The sequence below is a fragment of the Conger conger genome, chromosome 6 (assembly GCF_963514075.1).
Source record: "Conger conger chromosome 6, fConCon1.1, whole genome shotgun sequence".
NCBI lineage: Eukaryota > Metazoa > Chordata > Actinopteri > Anguilliformes > Congridae > Conger > Conger conger.
The window spans coordinates 2,483,443-2,507,590 of NC_083765.1; the positions used below are offsets into that span (position 1 = coordinate 2,483,443).

Below are 24,148 nucleotides of genomic sequence, written 5' to 3' on the forward strand. Positions count from 1 at the left end.
TGTGGCGTAGGTTCCGCCAACAGGTGACAGTGGATGGTGGGAGAGATGGATGGGTGGAAGAGAAAAAGAGATGAAGGAGTGGTCAGATATATGGATTGGTGTTACAGAGAGGTTGGTTGTTGTGCAGCTCCTTGTGAAGATGAGGTCAAAAAGGTTGCCTGCTTTGTGGGTGGGAGGGGAAAGAGTGAGGGTAAGGTCAAAAGAAGAGAGGAGGGAGAGAAAGGTAGACTGGGTGGACTCTGAGTTGAGGTTGAAGTCACCCAGGAGGATCAGGGGGGTGTCATTGACTGGTGAGGAGCTGAGGAGGATGTCCATCTCATCCAAGAAGCTCCCCAGAGGACCCGGGGGGCGATAAACAACAATAAACAGTTTGCACGGCAAAGTAACAGAAACCGCATGAAATTCAAAAGAGGAGAAGGCGAAGGATGAGGAGAAGACACTAGATCTCCATGAGGATGAGATTAGGAGACCTGTGCCACCTCCTCTGCCAGAAGTTCTGGGTGTGTGGGGAAAAGAGAAGGCAGAGGAAAGGGCAGCCGGGGTGGCCGTGTTCTCTGGTGAGAGCCACGTTTCAGTTAAAGCAAGAAAGTCAAGGTTGAGGTGGAAGGCATAGGCAGATATGAAGTCTGCTTCCTGGACGGCAGACTGGCAGTTCCAGAGGCCACCAGCCACACAGAGATCAATACCAGCGGATCTGGGAGGGAAGATGAGGTTAGAGATACTGCCCATGTTGGCGGGAGGCGAACCTCCTACCTGACTGGGACCTGGGGAGAGGAGAGAGGACAGGGGTGGGAAGGAAACACAGGGAGGGAACTAGGGAGGACAAGAGGAATACTACGTAGTGAAATGAGGGCAGGCAGCAAAAACAAAATCAATCATCAGGCTCTCAGACAGCCTCGATGGACACCCGTAGATAGACACCCTCGACTTTGTACGCCTGTGACTTTGTACGCCTGCGACTTTGTACGCCTGCGACTTTGTATGCCGAGACAAGTAGCCGAGGCTGCCGCTGGTGCGCTACACAACTGCTTAAATAACACTGACACTGAATCACAGAAAATGTTACAAACCCACTGGAGAACACTAATGCACACTGAAGTGAGTTCAGGTGTGCCAGTAATTATACCCTAAGCAAGGTGCAAACTATTGGCTCCTCCTACAACAAAAGCTGTGGCCTGCCAGCCAGTAAAAACAATAGCCTAACTTAATAGCCTAGCTCACCTGAGAGAAACAAACACCTAACCCAGTTTCACTGTAATCTAAATAAACACCACTTGTATTAGCTAACAAACAAACAAATACACAGCAGAACACTATAATGAGAACTTAAACTGAATTTAGAAACAGCAAACAAACAAATGATACCTAACTAATCCAGGAGTAAATGCTACCAACCCACTGCAGAACACTAATGCACACTGAAGTGAGTTCAGGTGTGCCAGTAATTATACCCTAAGCAGGGTGCAAACTATTGGCTCCTCCTACAACAAAAGCTGTGGCCTGCCAGCCAGTAAAAACAATAGCCTAACTTAATAGCCTAGCTCACCTGAGAGAAACAAACACCTAACCCAGTTTCACTGTAATCTAAATAAACACCACTTGTATTAGCTAACAAACAAACAAATACACAGCAGAACACTATCATGACAACTAAATATTGAATTGACTATTTAATAAGGCTTAAACCTAGCTATAAAATCACTCATGACTAAGTATGTTCCGTTATAAGCAATTGGAAATATGCTGGTATTTAGTGTGACATGGTGCACCCTATATTTAACAATAACAATAACAATAACTAGTAATAGTCGCTTTGGATTAAAAGCGTCTGCCAAATGACTAAAATGTAAATGTAAAATGTAATAACTGCTTGTTGACAGTTACTGCAATAGGGCTATATAACGTGGGTATTAACCCAGGGTTGCAATAATGTAATTATATTTACAAAAAGCTATGAATGTATCAAGATTCTGTTTTGTTACTTATGGACATAAATTTCATAAACATTTTCTTTAAGAACATTAAAACGGCTTATATGTTAATTACGTTGTAAAGCACAATGACAATGTACATTATATACCTAAAATTACACATTTGTTTAATTATGATTTGCAGCATGGATGACGAAAGCCGTCTGCTTCGTAGTCTAAATGGTAAATGGTTGGCATTTATATAGCGCCTTTATCCAAAGCGCTGTACAATTGATGCTTCTCATTCACCCATTCATACACACACTCACACACCAACGGCAATTGGCTACCATGCAAGGTGCCGACCAGCTCGTCAGGAGCATTTGGGCGTGTCTTGCTCAGGGACACTTCGACACAGCCCGGGCGGGGGATCGAACCGGCAACCCTCCGACTGCCAGACGACTGCTCTTACTGTCTGAGCCATGTCGCCATAGAATAATTAAATAATACATAAGATTTGAATAGCATTAATACACGTTTTATCTTCCACGGCTTCATTTCAAGTTTCATTTAAAAAATCATAGGCTAGGACACGTTGTTGTCAAAACATATCTAAATCACACACACATCACATCATTGACCCATGTACTAAAAAAAGTCACATCAACTAGGTGCCGTCATCAAAGCACACTGTGTTGAAAGCATAGACTGTATAAAGAATAGGTTTAAAGTTTCGGCGTTCTATGACGAAGTAGTATGTTACTTTTTACTGGTAGTTTACTGGTGTTGTATTTGATTTGGGACACCGCCCTTTCCCCGCATATTCGGTAGCACAGCTCCTCATCCAGCCAGTCAAAATATAGCAGAAACCTCATCCATCCAATCACAACACAGCAGAAATATCATCCAGCCAATCACAACACAGCAGAAATATCATCCAGCCAATCAGGGGGAGGGGTGGACAGTGAGCCACGGATGATTGGACTGTCGAAAGGTCATGTGGTCTTTGTCATGTGACAGGGGTGTGGAGATGGGCAGGGAGCTGGTGGTGACGTTCTTCTGCTTCCTGGCCGTTGGTGAGTTCCAGAGAAATGCAATTGTGTCCCTGGTGAGTTCAGTTACGAGCGAGACAGGTCTGCCCTCCGTTTCTAAATACTACACGGTTCGGGAGTGGAGAGCTCCAGTCCTGACGGACCGGTGTGTATCCTGGTTTTTGTTCCAGCCAATTATTTTGGTTTCGGGTTTCTAAACCGCTGTAGAGGCCAATGCTGGCTCAGTGCTGTTCTGGTTCACCACAGCGAAGCAGCCATGGGCATGCATGGAGTCTGCAGGGTCATGAGTAACGCAAGTGTAAGGTCAAAGGAATGGCTGGCCTGATGAGTGCAGAAGTGGGGATGAAATCCTGGACCGGATCAACCCTCGACCGGACAGAATCATAATGGATTTGATCAGAACTGGGTCAATTATATACGTAATTGTTTTGGATTGAATTACTTTTCTGCACTGACCTGACAAAATTTGAATATGTTGGCAAATGCTAGCTTACGGTTTGCCGTCTTGAAAACACGTCTGTATCCCCCCCCATCTTCCATCACACAGGCCACAGCCAGCTGCCCCCCCCCTCCCCCTCTCTGCCTGCCCAGATCAGCGTGTCCCCCCCTTGGCACGCCCTCCCTCTGTCGCAGTCTGACCTGGGCCTCCTCTTCTCCAACACCACCCCGTTCGCCTGCTCGCAGTCCCTGCTCATGGTGCCTCCTGCAGGGGCGCGCTCCACACCGGGGGTCCAGGCTTCCTTTGGGCCTTACTTCACCTCACAGGTAAAACACACACACTCACACACACACACACTCACACTTACACACACACACACACACACTCACACATACACACACACACTCACACACATACACACACACACACACACACACACACATACACACACACACTCACACACATACACACACACACACACACACACACATACACACACACACTCACACACTTACACACACACACTCACACACACACACACACACTCACACACACACACTCACACACTTACACACACACACTCACACACTCACACACACACACACACACACACACTAACACACACACACACACACACACACACTCACACACTTACACACACACACTTACACTTACACTCACACACTTACACACATACACACACACACACACACTCACACACACACACTCACACACTTACACACACACACTCACACACTCACACACACACACACACACACACACACACACTAACACACACACACACACACATACACACACACACAAACTCACACACACACACTCACACACTTACACACACACACTCACACACTCACACACACACACACACACACTCACACATACACACACACACTCACACACATACACACACACACACACACACACACATACACACACACACTCACACACTTACACACACACACTCACACACACACACACACACTCACACACACACACTCACACACTTACACACACACACTCACACACTCACACACACACACACACACACACACTAACACACACACACACACACACACACACTCACACACTTACACACACACACTTACACTTACACTCACACACTTACACACATACACACACACACACACACTCACACACACACACTCACACACTTACACACACACACTCACACACTCACACACACACACACACACACACACACACACTAACACACACACACACACACATACACACACACACAAACTCACACACACACACTCACACACTTACACACACACACTCACACACTCACACACACACACACACACACACACACACACACACACTAACACACACACACACACACACATACACACACACACAAACTCACACACACACACTCACACACTTACACACACACACTCACACACTCACACACACACACACACACACACACTAACACACACACACACACACACACACACTCACACACTTACACACACACACTTACACTTACACTCACACACTTACACACATACACACACACACACACACTCACACACACACACTCACACACTTACACACACACACTCACACACTCACACACACACACACACACACACACACACACTAACACACACACACACACACATACACACACACACAAACTCACACACACACACTCACACACTTACACACACACACTCACACACTCACACACACACACACACACACACACACACACACACACACACTAACACACACACACACACACACATACACACACACACAAACTCACACACACACACACACACACACACACATACACACACACACAAACTCACACACACACACACACTCACACACTAACACACACACACACGCACACACACACTTACATGCATACTTACACACACACACACACTTACATGCATACTTACAAACACACACACTTGCATGCATACTTACATACACACACACGCATGCATACTTACACACACACACACACACCCATACACACACTTGCATACTCACACAAACACACACACACACACACGCTCACACATTTACACACACACACACACACACACTTACATGCATACACACACACACACACACACACAAGCCCACAAAGCCAACACGCACACACATATGCACATCCACACAAACACATGCAAACATGCATGCACACGTGAATAAATTCACAAGCACATACATACACAAACAGTACATACACACACAGGCATCCATGCATCCTGCATCCATGTACACACACATTTTCTGGATTGGTCTTCTTGTGTGTGTGCATGTGTGTGCAACTCTGTTATTGTTATGATCCTGATCCAGTTTTTAGTGCAGTAAGTGAATTCTGTCCCAGATAATAACTGACAGTGCAGAAATGATAATGTTCCTGAAGCTGAGATGAGCTTGTGATGTTTAACAATACTTAAACAACAAAGACTGGAAACATAAGAACAGTCAACAAACATGAAAACAAGAACCCTCTCCTTCTCTCCCTCTCTTTCCAATTCAATTCAATATTCTTTATGAGCATGAAATACATACAGTAAATATTGCCAGAACATAACAGAAATACACACACACAAATACAGCAATTCCAGATGTAATTTAGAAACAGAGAACAAAATAGACTATTGAGACGATTTACTGCAATTTTATTTACAAGTTGAGCAGGTAATATGTTCAGGTGTAATGTAATGTGTTCTTTTATTTCATCTGGGTGATTTCTCACTGCCACTGTTTCTCTCTCCCTCTCCCCCTCTCTTGCTCTCTCTCTTGCTCCCTCCCTCCCTATCTCCCTCTCTCTCTCTTTCTCCCTCTCTATCTCTCTCTCTTGCTCTCTCCCTCCCTCTCCCCGATCTCCCTCTCTTGCTTTCTCTCTCACTCCCCCTCCCTCTCCCCTTCTCTCCCTCTCTATCTCACTCCCCCTCTCTCTCTCCCTCTCTTGCTCTCTCTCCCCCCCTCTCTCTCCCCCTCTCTCCCCCCTCCCTCTCTCTCTCTCTCTCTCTCCCTCCTCCAGCCAGTCCCTGGATCCCCCCTCCCTCTCTCCCCCCCTCTCTCAGCCTTCCTCTTGTCTAACACTGTGGAAAGAGAGAGGGACGGGGAGAAAGGAGAGAGGTTCAGGGTTCGTGTTTTGTTTCACTGGCGCGGGGAGGCCAGCAGAGGGCGCTGTGTCACTCTTCACGCGTTCAAGGAGACAGAAGAGCAGAGAGCTTCCTGTGTCACACAGGTAAGCTCAAGGATATTATAATCCTGCTATCTGATTGGTTAATAGCAGTGAGAAAACAATACTTCTGATAACTATGACGCTTTTTCACAGGTCTATTTCAATTAGTACTGCACACTATGGCAAAGCAGTCATTCAAGTCAAAATGAAAGACTGTTTTTAATTGGATTGTGTCTGTAATATTGATATTGTTTTAATGGGATTTCATCCTGTTTGCATCTGTGCTGCTCTGTGTCTGTGGTTTCATAAAAAAGGACTCCTGCAAAGGTGTATTTACTGGTTGTTTTACTATTCACTACAGTATACACTCTCAAATGGAGAGTCAACATATATTTTTTAAACGGTCAAACAGGCATTACAAAAACATAACTTGAAAGTGACAATACATGACAGTACTTTGACTTACACACTGAAGCCAGCAGACAGACATTCTTGTAATACAGGCAATTATACATAAGACAATCCAGTTCACAAGACATGGGTAAACTGTAGCATTAACATTGTTAAACCGCAACATTCCCTCTAGGGTCTTCCAGTGCACTTGTCCCTGGTTATGATTTGCACTTTATTGTACGTCGCTCTGGGTAAGAGCGTCTGCCAAATGCCCGTCGTGTAATGTGATGTAAATGTGCACTCCTACAGAGGCTTGCAGGTCTTGCGACACTTTCGTCCTCTGTGGACTCTCTCAGGCGCCTCTGGGGCTGTGCGTCGTCTCTCTGGACCTGCCGAAGCGCTGGTTCCGGGCGGGAAGGCGACACGGCCACGCACTGCACTACCCGCCCAGGCACAGGGACCGCCGCTGGGCCCGGCGACTCCGCCACACCCTGACCGCTCCCAGGACCGAACCCGGCCGCTCCGCCCACCACGTCCAGCTCTACTACTCCTCCAGCGTGGCCTCGGGCCCCAGACGGGCGCCCCCTGGCTGCGCGGAGGAGCAACTGCAGCAGTCCCAGAGGAGGCTCCGGTACCTTGGGCCGCTGGCTGGCGCTGGGGGGGACTATCAGTCTGGAGGGCAGCTGGGCCGTTCGGATCGGCAGGAAGAGGAGGAGCTACTACTGGATCCCAATGTACTGATTGGTTATGGGCGGGGACCGGTCCGTGCCGGTCGACCAATCGGGGTTTCTGTGAGCGTGCGGGCAAATTTCACCGGGGATTTTGTGGTCATCAGGTACGTTCGTCCCAGACCTGGGTTCAAATAGCATTTGTTTTGGATTGAAATACTTTTCTGTGCTCTATTGATCCTGCCTGGAGTATTCGGAGGCGCAGATGGGCGGGGTTTACACTTCTGGGATCATTTCATTTGTCCAAATACACCAGGCAAGCTTAGACAAATGCAGAAAAGTCTTTGACTCTAAAACAAATCCTAGTGAACCTAGGTCTGGTTCATCCGAGTGACACTTTAACACTCAGTTCAGCTTCTCCTCCATTGTGCAATGTCTCTTTAATCCAGACTCCGTGTGAGGAAGGGGTTGATGTCCTTGCTGGCCCAGCCGTCTGTGGCATCCGAGTTCTGGTCCACTTCGCTGGAAAGGACCCCAGGATCCAGTCATGACATCATCTCTGTCATCTGCCTGAGGGACGCGCGCGGGCAGGGCCGCAGCGGCAGGTATGCAGCACGCCCCTGTGAGGTCATCGGAGAGCCAGGTGTGATGACCAATGAGGGATGGGCGATTGGTGACATTACCTTTTGCACAGAAACCAGGGAAGAGGTCGACCAGTCAGGGAGTGCGTTGTTAACAGAACAATAGAGCAATGCTGATGGTGATTGGTGGATGCCCAGAGCCCGGCAGGGTGATGTCCTGACTTTGCTCCAGTGCCACGGGAGCAGTTCCGCATTTAAACCAGGGATCACAGATCTCCACCTACCACTTAAAAACCAGAGGGGTGCCCCACCAATCATGGAGTTTGGAACTGCTGGTCGCCTGGACAGCCAAGTGCCTCTCGGTCATCAGAACAGTACTCTGATTGGTCGAGCTCCTCTCTGTCTTCGATGCATAAAATTGACCCCTATTCCATTATCCCTGATTTAAATCCCTGTTTTTTTAATCAGATACTATACTCTCTATCTGTTTCCCTTCTTTCTCTCTCTCTCTCTCTCCCTCTCTCTCTCTCAGCCCCTCTGTTCTTCATCAGGTCGCATGTTTCTCATTGGATGGTTTGGAGGGGAGCTTTAGGGTTGCCATGACAGTGGCCGTACACTGGTGGGTGGAGTATTCTGGCCGCAACAGCCCACTCCCGCCACACGGTGGCGTGGTGAGCACATTCTCCTTCACAGACCGGGAGATCGTAGGCATCACCCCCATAACTGAGGTACTACCACCTGCTGTGACTACGACTACTGCTACTGCTACTACTGCTGCTACTGCTACTACTGCTAGTACTACTACTACTACTGCTACTGCTACTACTGCTTCTACTACTGCTGCTGCTACTACTACTACTGCTGCTACTGCTACTGCTACTACTGCTACTGCTACGACTACTGCTACTGCTACTGCTACTGCTACTGCTACTGCTATTGCTACTGCTACTGCTACTACTGCTACTGCTACTACTGCTACTACTACTGCTACTACTACTGCTGCTACTGCTACGACTACTACTCCTACTACTACTACTGCTACTACTGCTAGTACTACTGCTACTGCTACTACTGTACTGCTACTGCTGCTACTACTACTACTACTACTGCTACTACTATTACTACTGCTACTACTACTACTGCTACTGCTACTACTGTACTGCTACTGCTACATAATAATACTAAACTTTTATATAGAAACCATATCAAAATCAGCAGTTAGTTCATCAGTTAAAGCATTTCTATTTCACCCTCACCTTGTCTCTTTGGTCTGAACTGGATAATGGCTCACTGCCATAAACTTGCTCTGAGGAACCAAGTTTTCACACAGAGCAGCACGATCATCAACACTGCCATCCTGAACAGCCAGCGCGTGTCAATTCCTGTCCTGGTCCTGGCTGTGGGTCCTGAGGGGAAGGTGTCTGACGTCACCGCCGCGGTCACCTGCCGTTCGGCTAACGAGGACATCGTCAAGGTAACTGCGCCGCAGTGTGAACTCTGCTGACGGAGCGTCTTCACACTTGTCCCTGCATCCGATCTGCACTTCGTTGCGTGTCGCCCTGGATGAGAGCGTCTGCTAAATACCTTGTGATGTAATGTAATGTAATGACAGAATTCATCTCATTGGGTTTGAGGATACGCAGAGTTAGTAATGCTCGTCGTCTGATTGGTAGGTTTCCAGTGACTGCTCCACCCTCTTTGTGGACGGGAGCGAATCGGGGGTGGGCAGCGCTTGTGTGGGGGTGGAGTTCCGCCTGGGCAGGCTCGGGGGGGGGCAGTGCGTGTCCGTCTGGGTGCCCGCGCTGCCCCTCCGGGTGTCCCTCTCCGACCCCGTCCTGAGCCCCATCCAGGGCTGGAGCCAGCTGGCCCAGGGCCGGTGAGTCCCATCATCGCTCAGAAACAAACGGCTCCCAGCCCTCCCCAAGGGCATCTGAAGCAGGGGTGGGCAACTCCAGTCCTGGGTGTGTGCAGGATTATAGCAGGGGTGGGCAACTCCAGTCCTGGGTGTGTGCAGGATTATAGCAGGGGTGGGCAACTCCAGTCCTGGGTGTGTGCAGGATTATAGCAGGGGTGGGCAACTCCAGTCCTGGGTGTGTGCAGGATTATAGCAGGGGTGGGCAACTCCAGTCCTGGGTGTGTGCAGGATTATAGCAGGGGTGGGCAACTCCAGTCCTGGGTGTGTGCAGGATTATAGCAGGGGTGGGCAACTCCAGTCCTGGGTGTGTGCAGGATTATAGCAGGGGTGGGCAACTCCAGTCCTGGGTGTGTGCAGGATTATAGCAGGGGTGGGCAACTCCAGTCCTGGGTGTGTGCAGGATTATAGCAGGGGTGGGCAACTCCAGTCCTGGGTGTGTGCAGGATTATAGCAGGGGTGGGCTGTCTACAAGACAGTAACTTTTATCAGCTTCTGTTTATATCGAAGAATGTGGCTAAACAGTTTTAGGTGAAGCAGTGTTACTCAACAGGGTAGGAAATTATTGATTGGAAATGTGCTCAATGCTCAATGCTCACGGTCTCTGTGCTGCGAGACACAGGTGCACCCTGTGCTAAACGCTCATGGTCTCTGTGCTGCGGGACACAGGTGCACCCTGTGCTAAACGCTCATGGTCTCTGTGCTGCGAGACACAGGTGCACCCTGTGCTAAACGCTCATGGTCTCTGTGCTGCGAGACACAGGTGCACCCTGTGCTAAACGCTCATGGTCTCTGTGCTGCGAGACACAGGTGCACCCTGTGCTAAACGCTCACGGTCTCTGTGCTGCGAGACACAGGTGCACCCTGTGCTAAACGCTCACGGTCTCTGTGCTGCGAGACACAGGTGCACCCTGTGCTAAACGCTCATGGTCTCTGTGCTGCGAGACACAGGTGCACCCTGTGCTAAACGCTCACGGTCTCTGTGCTGCGGGACACAGGTGCACCCTGTGCTAAACGCTCATGGTCTCTGTGCTGCGAGACACAGGCGCACCCTGTGCTAAACGCTCACGGTCTCTGTGCTGCGGGACACAGGTGCACCCTGTGCTAAACGCTCATGGTCTCTGTGCTGCGGGACACAGGTGCACCCTGTGCTAAACGCTCACGGTCTCTGTGCTGCGAGACACAGGTGCACCCTGTGCTAAACGCTCATGGTCTCTGTGCTGCGGGACACAGGTGCACCCTGTGCTAAACGCTCACGGTCTCTGTGCTGCGAGACACAGGTGCACCCTGTGCTAAACGCTCACGGTCTCTGTGCTGCGAGACACAGGTGCACCCTGTGCTAAACGCTCATGGTCTCTGTGCTGCGAGACACAGGTGCACCCTGTGCTAAACGCTCATGGTCTCTGTGCTGCGAGACACAGGTGCACCCTGTGCTAAACGCTCATGGTCTCTGTGCTGCGGGACACAGGTGCACCCTGTGCTAAACGCTCATGGTCTCTGTGCTGCGAGACACAGGTGCACCCTGTGCTAAACGCTCACGGTCTCTGTGCTGCGAGACACAGGTGCACCCTGTGCTAAACGCTCATGGTCTCTGTGCTGCGAGACACAGGTGCACCCTGTGCTAAACGCTCACGGTCTCTGTGCTGCGAGACACAGGTGCACCCTGTGCTAAACGCTCACGGTCTCTGTGCTGCGAGACACAGGTGCACCCTGTGCTAAACGCTCACGGTCTCTGTGCTGCGAGACACAGGTGCACCCTGTGCTAAACGCTCACGGTCTCTGTGCTGCGAGACACAGGTGCACCCTGTGCTAAACGCTCACGGTCTCTGTGCTGCGAGACACAGGTGCACCCTGTGCTAAACGCTCACGGTCTCTGTGCTGCGAGACACAGGTGCACCCTGTGCTAAACGCTCACGGTCTCTGTGCTGCGAGACACAGGTGCACCCTGTGCTAAACGCTCATGGTCTCTGTGCTGCGGGACACAGGTGCACCCTGTGCTAAACGCTCACGGTCTCTGTGCTGCGGGACACAGGTGCACCCTGTGCTAAACGCTCATGGTCTCTGTGCTGCGAGACACAGGTGCACCCTGTGCTAAACGCTCACGGTCTCTGTGCTGCGAGACACAGGTGCACCCTGTGCTAAACGCTCATGGTCTCTGTGCTGCGAGACACAGGTGCACCCTGTGCTAAACGCTCATGGTCTCTGTGCTGCGGGACACAGGTGCTCCCTGTGCTAAACGCTCATGGTCTCTGTGCTGCGGGACACAGGTGCTCTCCCGTCTATCAGCGTTCTGCGGTCCAGGTCCTGGCGCAGTTCACTGCTCAGTCTGTGGAGACCGGCCAGCTCACCTACATGCTGGGTTCACCCGATTGGTTCATGGACGTGACTGAACTGGTCCGTGACTGGCTGAAGGTGGAGCACCCAATGGTGGCTGAGCTCGACGAGCGAACCTATCTGATTGGCTTACAGCCTGGAGTGACATCCCTGCAGGTGAGTGCAATACCTCAAAAGTTATAACAGTCAATCTATCAGTCTGATGGTCTGTCTATGTCTGAATGCCTGTGGGTATACCGGTGTGTGCATGCGTGTGTGTGTGTGTGTGTGTGTGTGTGTGTGTGTGTGTGTGTGTGTGTGCATGTCTATATATGTGTATACTGTCACTGAGCACTTTATTACGAACACTATTTTGATCATTCTTTGTGGCATGGATTCCACAAATGGTAAATAAAGCATTTATAAAGTGCTTTTATCCAAAGTGCTTTACAATTGATGCTTCTCATTCATACACGCACTCAAATACCAATAGCGATTGGCTGCCATGCAAGGCACCGACCAGCTCATCAGGAGCAATTTGTTGGCTGCACATGCATGCTGCGAATCTCCTGTTCTACCACATCCCAAAAGTGTTCCAAAACTGGATTCAGATCCGATGACTGGGAAGGCCACTGAAGAACATCGAACTCATCGTTATGAAACCAGTTTGAGATGACTTTTGCTTTGTGACATGGTGCATTATCATGCTGGAAGTAGCCATTAGAAGATGGGTACATTGTGACCATGAAGGCCATCTGCCTGCAGAACTGCACTCACTGGATGGTTTTTTGTTTTTCGCTCCATTCTGAGTAAACTCTAGAGACTGTTGTGCATGAAAATCCCAGGAAATTAGCAGTTACAGAAATACTCAAACCAGCCCATCTGGCACCAACAATCATGGCATAGTCGGAATCACTGAGATCACATTTTTCCCACATTCACATTCAGTGAAGCTCCTGACTCGTATCTGCATGACTGTATGCACTGCACTGCTGCCACATGATTGGCTGATTAGATAATCACGTGAATAAATAGGTGTACAAGTGTTCCTAATAAAGTGCTCAGTAAATGCGTGTGTGTGTGTGTGTGTGTGCGTGTGTGTATGAGCGCGTGTGTGAGTGTGCGTGTGTGTGTGCGTGTGTGTATGAGCGCGTGTGTGAGTGTGTATGTGTGTGAGCGCATGTGAGTGTGTGTGTGTGTGTGAGAGTGAGTGAGTGAGTGAGTGAGTGAGTGAGTGAGTGAGTGAGTGAGTGAGTGAGTGTGTGTGTGTGTGTGTGAGCGCGTGAGTGTGTGTGTGTGTGAGCACGTGTGAGTGTGTGTGTGTGTGAGCACGTGTGAGTGTGTGTGTGTGTGAGCACGTGTGAGTGTGTGTGTGTGTGTGTGTGAGTGAGTGTGTGAGTGAGTGAGTGTGTGTATGTGTGTGAGTGTGTGTGTGTGTGTGTGTGAGTGTGCGTGTGTGTGTGTGAGCGCGTGTGTGAGTGTGTGTGTGAGCGCATGTGAGTGTGTGTGTGTGTGTGTGTGTGAGTGAGTGAGTGAGTGAGTGTGTTTGTGTGTGAGCGCGTAAGTGTGTGTGTGTGTGAGCGCGTGTGAGTGTGTGTGTGTGTGTGTGTGTGTGTGTGAGTGAGTGTGTGAGTGAGTGTGTGTGTGTGTGTGTGTGCGTGTGTGTGCGTATGTGTGCGTGTGTGTGTGTGTGTGAGCGCGTGTGCGTGAGCGTGTGTGCGCGTGTGCGCGTGTGCGTGACTGCGTGTGTGAGTGTGTGAGTGTGTGTGTGTGTGAGTGTGTGAGTGAGTGTGTGCGTGTGCGTGCGTGTGTGAGTGTGTGTGTGTGTGCGTGTGTGAGTGTGAGTGTGTGTGTGAGTGTGTGTGTGTGTGTGTGTGTGTGTGAGAGTGTGTGTGTGTGTGTGTGTGTGTGTGTGTGTGAGAGAGTGTGTATGTGTGTGTGTGTGTGCGTGCTTGTGGATTGAGACGGGTTTTCTGTCTCTTCCTGTCCCTCTGCCCCTCAGGTCATATCTAACCAATGGGACGGAGTCCTGGGTTCCTGTGATGTCACTGTGACTGCGGACCATGTGACACCCGGTGACCTATCAGTCCAGCTGGTGGGAGGACTGAGTCTGTCAGTCACTGCCAACCCGGCCCACCCCTCCATAGTCACGGCAACGGCTATGGCTCACAACATTCTGTACAGCTATGGGCAGGTTTGTGGGAGACCATGCCACAGATTCTTGATCTTACCAGACGGTCAACTCTTTCATCCCTCCATTCTCTCTGCAAGCACACATGGATTTTTGCTAGTGTCCTAAAGTGGTCTGAAACATATGCAGTAATGGCATTACATCGACTCTAACAGAGTGCAGGTGGGGACGTATGTTCTCTGTAGCTGCTGAGTGTGTGTGCTTGTGTGTGTGTGCATGCGTGTGTGCGCTACACTGCTGTGTGTGTGTGTTTGTGTCTTGTAGGAAGCATCCTTCAGCGTCTGGCTCCAGTTCAGCGATGAAACGGCCACGCTAGTCTCCGCCTTCGAGCCCGCCCCCTTCTCCCTGCAGCTGTCCTCATTGGCTGAGACTGTGGTTGCCGTGACGCCCGGGCCGACCCAGCGGGTGGTTGCCCAGGGCGATGGGGGCGGACCTTTGCTGAGGGCAGAGCTGCTGGTCTCCACCTGTCAGCCAATGTCTGACTCGGCTCAGAAGCAAGCAGCCAATGAGAGAGCAGGCATGGGAGGAAGGGGCGGGACTAAGACGCTAGCCAGGGGCTCTGGTTGGGTGAGAGTGAATGTGGACTGGGAGCTCCACCCTGAGGGCGGCGAGGAGCCCAGGTTCGAGGTGCTGGAAATGTCTGACCTGTCCGAGAGAGAGCTGTATGAACTGACCACTTCCTCTGGCCTGGACAGGGAGGAGGAGGAGGAGGATGAAGATGCCTATGGTGGCAGGAACCACAGCCTGAGGTAAAATATAAATACATCAAGATTTTTTCTTTCCATCCTTGTTGCAGAGCAATAATAGTCACCTCAAAAAGTATTGGAACAACGAGGCCAATTCCTTTGTTTTTGCACTACACTTAGTACATTTGGGGTTGAAATGACAACATAAACACGAGAGAAGAGTTCAGAATTTCAGCTTTTACAGTGGGAGCAATAATTATTTGATTCCCTGCTGATTTTGTAGGTTTGCCCACTTACAAAGAATGGAACTGTGTAGAATTTTAATCATAGGAACATTTTAACATTGAGAGACAGAATATCACAAAATAATCCACAATAACAACATCATATAAATTTTATATCATATTTTCACATGAAATAAGTATTTGATCCATAGAACAATAGGACTTAATACTTGGTGGAGAAACCTTTGTTGGCAAGCACAGAGGTCAGATGTTTGTAGTAGTTTTTCACCAGGTTTGCACAGATCTTGGGAGGGATTTTGGTCCACTCCTCTTTGCAGATCCTCTCCAAATCCTTAAGGTTCCGAGGCTGTCACTTGGCAACTCGAAGCTTCAGCTCCCTCCACAGATTTTCAATGGGATTTAGGTCTGGAGACTGGCTAGGCCACTCCAGGACCTTAATATGCTTCTTTTTGATCCACTCCTTTGTTGCCTTGACCGTATGTTTTGGGTCATTGTCATGTTGGAAGACCCATCCACGACCCATTTTCAGTGCTCTCACTGAGGGAAGGAGGTTGTCGCCCAAAATTTCCTGGTACATGGCCCCATTCATCCTCCCCTGGATACAGTGAAGTCGTCCTGTCCCCTTAGCTGAGAAACACCCCCAAAGCATAAGGTTTCCACCTCCATGCTTCACAGTGGGGATGGTGTTCTTGGGGTTGTACTCAGCATTTCTCTTCCTCCAAACATGGCGAGTTGAGTTGATGCCAAATAGCTCTATTTTGGTCTCATCTGACCACATCACCTTCTCCCAAGCCTCCTCTGGATCATCCAGGTGTTCTTTGCAAACTTCAGATGGGCCTGTACATGTGCCTTCTTCAGCAGAGGAACCTTGCGCAGCAGGATTTTAATCCTTCACGGTGTAGTGTGTTACTGATGGTTCTCTTCGTGACTGTGGTCCCAACTGCCTTCAGGTCATTAACAAGCTCCTCCTGTGTAGTACTGGGCTGATCCCTGACCTTTCTCATGATCATTGATATCCCACGAGGCGAGATCTTGCGTGGAGCCCCAGACCGAGGGAGATAAAGGCGCTATATAAATGCCAAACATTTACATTTACGTTTAGATTGGCGGTGACTTTGTGTTTCTTCCATTTTCTAATAATTGCTGTTGTTAACGTCTCACCAAGCTGCTTGCTTATTTTCTTGTAGCCCATCCCAGCCTTGTGCAGGTCTACAATTTTGTCCCTGATGTCCTTAGTCCTTTGTCTTGGCCATGGTGGAAACATTGGAATCTGATTGTGTGGACAGGTGTCTTTTATACAGCTATATAACGATGTAACAAGTTGACACAGGGGTTTTGGGTAATGAGTTGAGATTAGGAGTGCTTCTTAATGGAAAACTAACTGGTCTGTGGGAGCCAGAATTATTGCTGATTGGTAGGGGATCAAATACTTATTTAATCCAAAAATACGATAATACATTTATTAAATGTATATGATGTTGTTATTGTGGATTATTTTGTGATATTCTGTCTCTCAATATTAAAATGTACCTATGATTAAAATTCTACACAGTTCCATTCTTTGTAAGTGGGCAAACCTACAAAATCAGCAAGGGATCAAATAATTATTGCTCCCACTGTATTTCATGGTATTTACACCTAGATGTGTTAAACTACTTAGAACATAGAACCTTTGGTATCAGACCACCTCATTTTTAGGTGAGCAGAGAATATTTAAGTAAATATAACACTTAATATTTGGTAGCATATCCCTGTTTGCAATAGCTGCATCAAGCCTGCAACCGATTGACACCAAACTGTTGCATTCTTCTTTTGTGAAGTCTTTCCAGGCTTTTACTGCAGCCTCTTTCAGTTGTTTGTTTCGGGGGGTTTTCCCTTCAGTCTCCTCTTCAGGAGGTGACATGCATGCACAATTGATTTAAGGTCTGGTGATTGACTTGGACAGTCTAAAGCCTTCCACTTTTTCTACCTAATGAAGTCCTTTGTTGTGTTGGCAGTGTGTTTTGGGTTGTTGTATTCCCTCCCAATTAGTTTGGACACATTTCTCCGTAAGTTAGCAGACAGTATGTTTTTGGAGACTTCTGAATTCATCCTGCAGCTGCCATCATGAGTTACATCATCAATAAAGATTAGTGAGCCACTCCAGATGCAGCCATGCAGGCCCAAGCCATAACACTTCCTCCACCGTGCTTCACAGATGAGCTTGTATGTTTTGGACCATGAGCAGGTCCCTTCTTTCTCCACACTTTGGCCTTCCTGTCACTTTAGACCAGGTTAATCTTGGTCCCATCAGTCCATACTGGGGGCGACATGGCTCAGGCAGTAAGAGCAGTCATCTGGCAGTCGGAGGGTTGCCGGTTCGATCCCCCGCCTGGGCTGTGTTGATGTCTCCCTGAGCAAGACACCTAACCCCCAAATGCTCCTGACGAGCTGGTCGGTGCCTTACATGGCAGCCACTCGCCGTTGGTGTGTGAGTGTGAGTGTGTGTATGAATGGGTGAATGAGAAGCAACAATTGTACAGTGCTTTGGATAAAGGCGCTATATAAATGTCACAATTTACCATAAAACGTCAGTATATCCCTAGGGCACAATTGGCCACTAAATTTGGAGAAAAAACAAATGCAGCCTTCACAGGCAAAACCCAAGGCTAAAACCAAGAGCAGACAATCAGAACTATCAGTCACATGCTCACCTAAAAATTGGATGGTCTGATACAAAAGGGGTTATGTTCTAAGCTGTTGAACAAATCTAGATGAAAATACCCGGACATAAATGTACAATGTACTGTCATCTCATCTTTTGACCTCAAACTCGATTGTCTTCTGTGTTCAGCAAAAACAAAGGAATTGACCTTGCTGTTCCAATACTTTTGAAGGGGACTGTAAGCCATATCTAAGATATGCCCAAGATATTCTTTTTTTTAATACATAATCAAAATTACATCATCCTCTGTTCGTATGAACAGTTGTAATGTGGTAATCTCTCACTCTTGTGATGTGGTAAACTCTCACTCTTGTGATGTAGTAAATCTCTCACTCTTGTGATGTGGTAAACTCTCACTCTTGTGATGTAGTAAATCTCTCACTCTTGTGATGTGGTAAACTCTCACTCTTGTGATGTAGTAAATCTCTCACTCTTGTGATGTGGTAAACTCTCACTCTTGTGATGTGGTAAACTCTCACTCTTGTGATGTAGTAAACTCTCACTCTTGTGATGTAGTAAACTCTCACTCTTGTGATGTAGTAAATCTCTCACTCTTGTGATGTAGTAAATCTCTCACTCTTGTGATGTAGTAAATCTCTCACTCTTGTGATGTGGTAAACTCTCACTCTTGTGATGTAGTAAACTCTCACTCTTGTGATGTAGTAAATCTCTCACTCTTGTGATGTAGTAAATCTCTCACTCTTGTGATGTAGTAAATCTCTCACTCTTGTGATGTGGTAAACTCTCACTCTTGTGATGTGGTAAACTCACTCTTGTGATGTAGTGAATCTCTCACTCTTGTGATGTAGTAAACTCTCACTCTTGTGATGTAGTAAATCTCTCACTCTTGTGATGTAGTAAACTCTCACTCTTGTGATGTAGTAAATCTCTCACTCTTGTAATGTGGTAAACTCTCACTCTTGTGATGTAGTAAATCTCTCACTCTTGTGATGTAGTAAACTATCTCTCTTGTGATGTAGTAAACTCTCACTCTTGTGATGTAGTAAATCTCTCACTCTTGTGATGTAGTAAACTCTCACTCTTGTGATGTAGTAAATCTCTCACTCTTGTGATGTAGTAAATCTCTCACTCTTGGGATGTAGTAAACTCTCACTCTTGTGATGTAGTAAATCTCTCACTCTTGTGATGTAGTAAACTCTCACTCTTGTGATGTGGTAAACTCTCACTCTTGTGATGTAGTAAACTCTCACTCTTGTGATGTAGTAAACTCTCACTCTTGTGATGTAGTAAAACTCTCATGTTCATTTCCCCCAGGAGCCCACTGGAGAGAGCAGTGCTGAGGCCTGGCCGTAATGGGGGAGGGGTGTTCTCCCCCCCCAGCAGAGAGGGGGGCGGCGGGGGGGACGGGGAGCTGCAGGTGGGGGCCGGGACCCTGCTCTCCCTCCTCTGCCTCTCCACACTCCTCTTCCTGGCAAACTTCCTCCCCTGCGCCCTGCGGGGGAGAGGGAGAAGGAAGGAGAGGGGGAGGGAGAGAGGGAGGGGGGCCCAGTGCCCAGAGGAGGATGGGTGGAGAGAGAAAGCAGGTGATGGTGAGGAAGGAGGAGAAGAAACGGAGGAGCGCATGAGGAGTGGACTTGGCTAGCGGACGACTGTCACCTGTCTGTCACACAGACTGTCTCTCTCACTGTTCCTGTGGCTCAGTACAACTACCCATGTCTCTCTGTGCCTTTAGACCATAAATCCTACACCCCCCCCCCAGATACACAACATTGGGATTTGTAGTCCTCAATAGGAAGGTAAAGTGGAAGTTTTCACATAGGGAACAACATTTCAGGTTTACTGCAAAGTGCTATGCTCGGGGATTTCATCATAGACGGCATTGTGTACCAAATGCAACAACAAAGATGACGTTATCTATTCTGGGATGGCCAGTGTCACGGGACGTACCAACACATTCACACACACAATTGCGCTTGACATTAGTTTCAGGTTGCCATCGATAGGCCACTGATTATAAATATATATCCAATTTGTAATCAAGTTTATAAGTTAGAATCATGCCAGTTGTCGGATTTTTTTAATCGCACGAGTCGGGACAATAAATGAACAGAGACACTATATTCCTTGTATAGTGTGCATAAACATATTGTCTTATTTGTTTTATGAATATTGTACAGCACTACGCTCCATAAATAAAGGTAACTTGACACACTGTCGGTGGCATCAGGATGGTCCCTATTGTGGGAATTTCGTCACTTTGAAAGGGAAAGTATCATGGGAGGCTGAGTTTAAGCCTACTGAAAAGCCATCGTATTCAGTATATACCTATGTATATAAACCATAAAAAACATCCCGACTTCAACTATGTAGTTTGCTTATATTTAGCTTTTGCCGCTCTATTTAATAGAGAGCAGTATATCTGAAGTATCATTGCCGATACATCCGTTTTACCTCCCTATAGATTCTACACTTCTGTAGATGGCCAGCTCTGGGAGGTGTAGGTCTTCAAATATCTAAGCTCACCAGATAGCCTACCTAGCTTTGTGCGCTTAACACTGAACGTTATCCCTATTGAAGCTGAAACCTTCATTAAACTATTTCATCTTCTGAAAATGCATTAAGGAGTATTATACTGGCAGATACTGTGACAGAGGGAACTGAGTATATCTAGAGCAGGGGTCGGCAACCCTGGTCCTGGAGAGCCGCAGGGTGTGCTGGCTTTCGTCTCCACCTTAAAATAAGCAACCGATTCAGACCCAAGAAACCAGGTGAGGTGAGTTAACTGTGCAATCAACGGCTTTCATTGATCAATTAATGCCAAGTAACAACGAAAGCCAGCACACCCTGCGGCTCTCCAGGACCAGGGTTGCCGACCCCTGATCTAGAGTGTGTCTTTGTCCCCATTTTTTAAAAGGACTTTAGCTTTGTCAGCACTGCGTTTCCCCTGCATGTCAGTGTTCCTTCCCTGCAGTGACTCTGTATCTGTCAAAATATCAGCACAAATCCACGCCTTCCTCTGTTCAACACTATAGGATCCTCACCCGCTTCCGGGGGCTTCAGCCGGGAATCTTTTCCAGTGTTCTAGCTGCGTGGATAATGGTTTGTTAACTTCCCGACTGACTGATAAAAACATAACCACTAATTTCGTCCACACTCATGTGATTGACATTGCGGACAGCCAATGAGAGTGTAACTGTGGGCGGGCTGTCAGAGACAACTCCAGCCTTGAAACCATATGTCTGTGCGTGAAACTTTTCTCCCGGTTTCTCCATGGTTCAATTTATGCTGCCTCCCATTTACCATCGGAGGTCGGAACTTGGAAATTTCCGACCTCCGATGGTAAATGGAACGTTCCAGGTGCACGACACCAAACGTAAACGAAAAATATGGCTGACCATGAAAAACTGGTGGTGTTTATGTGGCAAGTGTATAAACCACATGAACTGTCTGCTGTTCTCCGGTCTAGTTACATTAGTCGCTAATGAGGAAAAGTCAGTAAATGATATGTTTACAAATGGTTTCACTGTTTTTAAATGTTCTAAAATAACTTTTGTGCAGAGAAGATAACTTTCAGAGATCATTTGCCATAACCAGCTAACTAATAACATCGGCAACTTTGTTTCAAATCAATTGACACGCAGAACAGGCTTTACTATATGACAGTATGTTCTATTCAAATGTCATGAAGGAACAAATACTTTGCGTTGCATTTTAGTTGAAGGTTTACTATTTACGATGCGTGCCTCCATGGATGCTGCCATTGTTGTGTGACGTCAGACAGGTTCCTTATCGTGAAGTCGGGGTAGATGGACTTGAATTTGGACTTTGAGTGATATTCTATTGCTCTTTTCCGAGTATGAGGTCGGAAAGACTTCCGAGTTGTCTGGAATGCAGCATTAGCTCTGATATTGTCATCTTGACACCGCGTGATGATCGAAGGTGTTTCATCAAACGGAAAAGGTACATTTAAAAAAAACATAAGCCAAGATAAAGTTAAAAGTGGTATCAGTTGTGGGGGACTAAGTTAATTAATGCCACATCCCAAGAAGACGATGAGGCTAACCTAGGCTATCGTTAGCATTGTACTTAGCTAGCTATGTAACTACTGTTTACGTTAGCTATGTAAAGTATTTAGCTATGTAAGGTTCCAAAACATTTCTGGGGACCCTTATGAACTACTGCTGCAGACTGTGCAAGCACTAAATGGCAATATTAACTTACCTACTACATTAAGTAGATATGTTTAAATTAGTTTGGTGGGCAATCTATGAGATAGTTTGAGATTAGCCTACATTTGAAAACATTTGGTCCAGAAAAACAATGGGGTAAAAATATCCTAAATTTGTTTTTTGTCCATCCACTAGGTGGCGGTGTACGCACCCATTGCATTATGCAGACTTCCCAACGTATTTCCCCTCCTTAAAATCTCCATCTGGCAAAAACAAAGCTGTCATTCTATAACTGCAAAACATTCCTTAAATTCTTACAAAGAACACAATTTATAAGATTGTTTTGTGAATGTTAGAAAACTCTAAATGGAACTATTACATGTTACTGTTTGATGTATGCATAGATGACATGAGTTAAATGGATACATGACATTTTTGGAACATAATTTCAGTCCAATCTACTGTCATCATCAGGCTCCTTGTTTATTATATGTATACATACTGACTGTGAAACATTACAGTAATTTAACCTGTAAAGGTAAAATGCATGGAACGCCCCTTCCCAGCTCAGCCCCATATGACTTTGTCCCAAATGTATTCAAACCTTGGTGATGCCCCTGCATCTGTGGATTTAATTTTTGTGAATGCATTTCTTATGTGAATGTTTATGTGAATGTTTATGTGTGTCGGATTAGGTTATTCTCTGCATGGCCATGCTTTTCACCACTGGTGTTTTTTGCCAAAAACTATTTTTGTCTCATCTCACCATAGAAACCAGTTCCAATCAAAGTTCCAGGGATGTCAATGAACTCCAGACACTTACAGTACATTTGATTAGATGCTCCAAAATCTACAGTTAGATGAAACCTCCATGCCAAACCCTAACCCCAGCCCTCCCAGCAAAAATTGAATGGTTTGAGGAACAAATGCTTTTTTTGTGAGCAATCAAGAAATTCAATTGAAACTCAGTTGAACATCAACGGCTTCAAGCCAAGTTACACTTTGAAATGGAGAAAACTTGATAAAATGGCTTTTACATGATACAACCAGGCAACATAAGAAGCGTTTGGATGCTTTCCAGATTTCTCATACGCATATTTGTTTATTTGTCAGGGACAATACTTACAAACATTGTTATAGTTAAAAAACATGAATAGTTTCTAGCCAGAAATGAGCCAGATCTAATTTTCAACCCTGGTTAGTCTTTTCCATTTTAAAATCAAAATTATTTTGGTAATAAAATGAGATTAATTGCAACTGGATATAGAAAGGAAAAGGAAAGTATAGTAGTTTGAATGAGATTTACAGCATAAATGCATGAGGTGTAAGACATGTCCATGGTCAGTGGATGCAAATCTGATTCTGTTCATGCCATTGTTTTATGTTTTCTTTCAAAGACCCTGGGCTCTGTTTGTGTTTTAATTTCAGGTAGAGCATTCCATGGTTTTTATCGTTTGTGACTTTTACTGCTAAATTTGGTTGACCTTGTGGTACTCGTAGTAGTGACCTGTTAAATGTGACTAAATTATAAATTGTAGCTACCATGTAGTAGACACCTACAGCCAACAAACGTGTCAGATACTGACTTAGCGGTCACAATTATTGGCACCCTTAAAGATTCTTATCAATAAAATCTCACAAAGTGAAGTCAACTTCACCATGTAGATATGAGACTATGTCCTAAAGAACTGTGTTGTAGCCTTCCATGGCTTCCTT

General features: G+C 47.0%; 1 protein-coding gene across 1 annotated transcript; it reads left to right on the forward strand.

Annotated features, from left to right (window-relative positions):
• The first annotated feature begins 2,940 nt into the window (after window positions 1-2,940).
• On the forward strand, window positions 2,941-20,055 carry LOC133130442 (transmembrane protein 132C-like). The gene is made up of 13 exons (XM_061245043.1): window positions 2,941-2,986; window positions 3,510-3,727; window positions 6,463-6,672; window positions 7,359-7,837; window positions 8,120-8,275; window positions 8,784-8,979; window positions 9,582-9,725; window positions 9,925-10,127; window positions 12,431-12,653; window positions 14,479-14,670; window positions 14,932-15,416; window positions 19,578-19,680; window positions 19,996-20,055. The coding sequence occupies exons 1-13, from the start codon at window positions 2,941-2,943 to the stop codon at window positions 20,053-20,055; spliced, it is 2,715 nt and encodes a 904-aa protein (XP_061101027.1).
• Window positions 20,056-24,148: the final 4,093 nt, after the last annotated feature.